The sequence below is a fragment of the Trachymyrmex cornetzi genome, unplaced genomic scaffold (assembly GCF_001594075.2).
Source record: "Trachymyrmex cornetzi isolate Tcor2-1 unplaced genomic scaffold, Tcor1.1 scaffold1421, whole genome shotgun sequence".
Lineage (NCBI taxonomy): Eukaryota > Metazoa > Arthropoda > Insecta > Hymenoptera > Formicidae > Trachymyrmex > Trachymyrmex cornetzi.
Genome location: NW_017296007.1, coordinates 4013 through 6868, shown reverse-complemented (window position 1 = coordinate 6868; position 2856 = coordinate 4013). Strand labels below are relative to the sequence as shown.

The 2856-nt window shown below is 31.9% G+C and overlaps 1 protein-coding gene across 1 annotated transcript; it reads right to left on the bottom strand.

The window, feature by feature from the left end:
- Positions 1–665: 665 nt before the first annotated feature.
- LOC108757424 (uncharacterized) lies at positions 666–1548 on the bottom strand. Its single transcript, XM_018501835.1, has 2 exons — positions 1035–1548; positions 666–911 (listed from the first exon to the last, which is right to left on the bottom strand). The coding sequence occupies exons 1-2, from the start codon at positions 1271–1273 to the stop codon at positions 740–742; spliced, it is 411 nt and encodes a 136-aa protein (XP_018357337.1). The 5' UTR covers positions 1274–1548; the 3' UTR covers positions 666–739.
- Between the last annotated feature and the right edge of the window lie 1308 nt (positions 1549–2856).

Sequence of the window (2856 nt, the reverse complement as noted above, 5' to 3'; positions counted from 1 at the left end):
ATACAAATGATACATATCATTAGTTTTACTAATATATATATATACACACGCTTTCTACTGCATTGCAGACACTTTCTAAACCTGCGTACGAAAGAATATTGCAATAAAAGTTGTTATTACAAATTTTATAAGATAATATTGAAATAAACTACTAGAATAGAAAATAATTTGTATTCTTACACCGGAAAATGTGTTTTACAGCATAGAATTTGTGAAATAAATATTTATTCTACCCTCATTTACGTGTTCATATATGTTCCTCTGTTCCATCGATGTGACAGATTTTTTAACCTGAATAGTTTAAAGTAACAAATAACTGGAAAATTAGTAGTAAAATGAAATATCTCGATTATAATATGATGAAAAATTATGAAAATTGTTTCCTGGGGATTCTCGGGTATGCTGAACACGAATTTGATGTCAGATTTAAAAAATTCAAAATGGCGGAGTCAATATGGCCGATGAAAATGTGAAATATTGTAAAATAAACCGAAAAAAATTATTTTTCAAGGGTTTCTGGATATTGCAATAACCAAATTTATATTACATTTAAGAAATATAAAATGACGACGAACTTAACGACGACTTAACGACGACTTAACGACGAACTTAACGACGACTGAACAATTTAAGGTCAAATGAAAGAAAAATGAAGATGGTTTGTCTGATAAGGACCGTTTTAATGAAAAAGTATAAACATAATAAATTCATATAATGTTGTTTAATATAAGAAATATGTTTATGAATCGGTCTCTTCTGAGTCTTGAACATCGCCTACTGTGTCAGTTTCGATGATGTCTTCAATTGGAGGTGCGTTCAGGCAGTCCACGCCACTGCAAGTTAAGCAGGCAGTGCTGCAGTATAAACCTGTTTTTTTACATCCGCAGTTATTCTCGCAGCCGCTTTTACAACTGCAAAATAAATTTCTTAATAGTTTTTCAGGGGCTGGAGACTTCGTCATTGAAATGGGATGTAAAAAATCTTTTTGAATCCATCCCCAGTCATTTGCAGAGAAACTTTCGCCTTGTCCTAACCATTGCTGTACTTGGAGATATACTCGTTTGAAATGTTGTCGAGCTGAGTCATCCGTAGGCGGTAAAAACGCGAGAGACATTTTGCGCCGTTTAGAGACGCCTCTGACAAAACATTTGTATCTATATTTGTTGAGATCGTTGTCCGACTTTGACGCTCCATATAAAATCAATGTGCACTGCTCACCAGCGTCAAAAATATCTTTACTACTGCTGTTTTTCTTGTAAAATATGTCTGCCATTTTGTGCAAAGTCTTGTTATTTTCAAATTTTTGAAAAAAATTACCATGAAAAATTGATATTCGATTATAAAAATATTAATGTTGTAATATTTTATGACAACAATATAATAATGGAAAACTGTCACGAAATACTACGGACAATTCCTTTACGTACCTTCAACGCAGCCAGGTGCACATAGACTACCGGGACTAACGTACGCATTCAAGTTCCTCTGCATCGCCTTTCACCATAGATTACCGAAATTTCACAGACGGCCTTCTCCCTTCTCACTATGTCCACCAATAGCATACAACCTTTACATTCACCTATCAGATCAGCTTACACTGAAATGCTCAGTTATATACTTCTGAAATGCTCAGTTATATACCGAAAAAACACGTAATTTCGCCGAATTTACGTTTTTTTTTATGTCACAATGATTCAGAAATAAAAAAAAATTTTTTTCATTTCAATTCGTCAAGATTTATATCTTAATAACCACCTCCATGCACTGAAAGTGTTAAAAAAAATTTTTTTTTCATTAAACTTCATTTCTTTATGCTCCAATTTTCATTATTTTTTGGCTACAATTATATTCCTGTGTTATTTCTTTAAAAAAAAGTGCAAAAGACATCTATTATTCCAAAATAAACTATACTATCTTAAAGCACACATCATAAGCTTTAAAATGACTACCTACAAATTGTCGATATCATTTTTTTAAACTGTTTTACAGACGATCAAAGAGGGAGACGTAAAGTATAAAAATTGAATTTTTGAATATTAACCAACTTTGAAGGCCTAGATTTTGTGAAAAAAAATTTTTGTACTTTTTTTGCAAAAACACGTATTTTAGATCATACCTTTAAATGTAATATCCGCATAGGTACTAATTTTTTTGGCGTACTTTTTCTTACATTCCATCGAATTTAACGAAATAACCTTATATTCTTGAAACACGTATATTCAAGCTGATATATATAATGTTCACAATACTAAAAAAATATTTCAATGATATAATACTACCAAAAAAACATCCTTTTTGAACACCCAATTTGGCCCATGTCATTTTTTGTTGTCTGTAAAAAGTTACAGCCATTTCTGTGCGGCGCGCGCGCTCAAGCGAACTGACTGTCGAGCACAGCGGATGGTCGACGCAACGTGAATAGGAGCGTTAGTTAATAAATTGCTGGTTCGTCAGTATAAATTTAATAAACAAATGTAATATGGGTTTCTTACGTGAAATTTCCTGCTCTTTCGAATGGCGCAATTAGTTTTTTGATAAAAATTGAATTTAAAAAGTTATATGCAAAAAACCATATTTTGGCACCTTAATTGTTAAATAAAAAATGTAGCAGACACTTTCACGCTGGCACAAATTGATATGTTGTTGTACACACCTTCCTTAATAACTACCAAAAAAAATTTTTGATCGGAGACTTTTTCCGAAGCTAAAATCTAATTTCACTCAACTATATACAAATAGAAGCACCTAAAGAAAACGGAGCAGATTACATCAACCGAAAAGGATATCACTCTATTCAGCTTCAGGTATTTAAAACTGTTAAACTATTTATAATAGTAATTTTAGCTATATAAGATA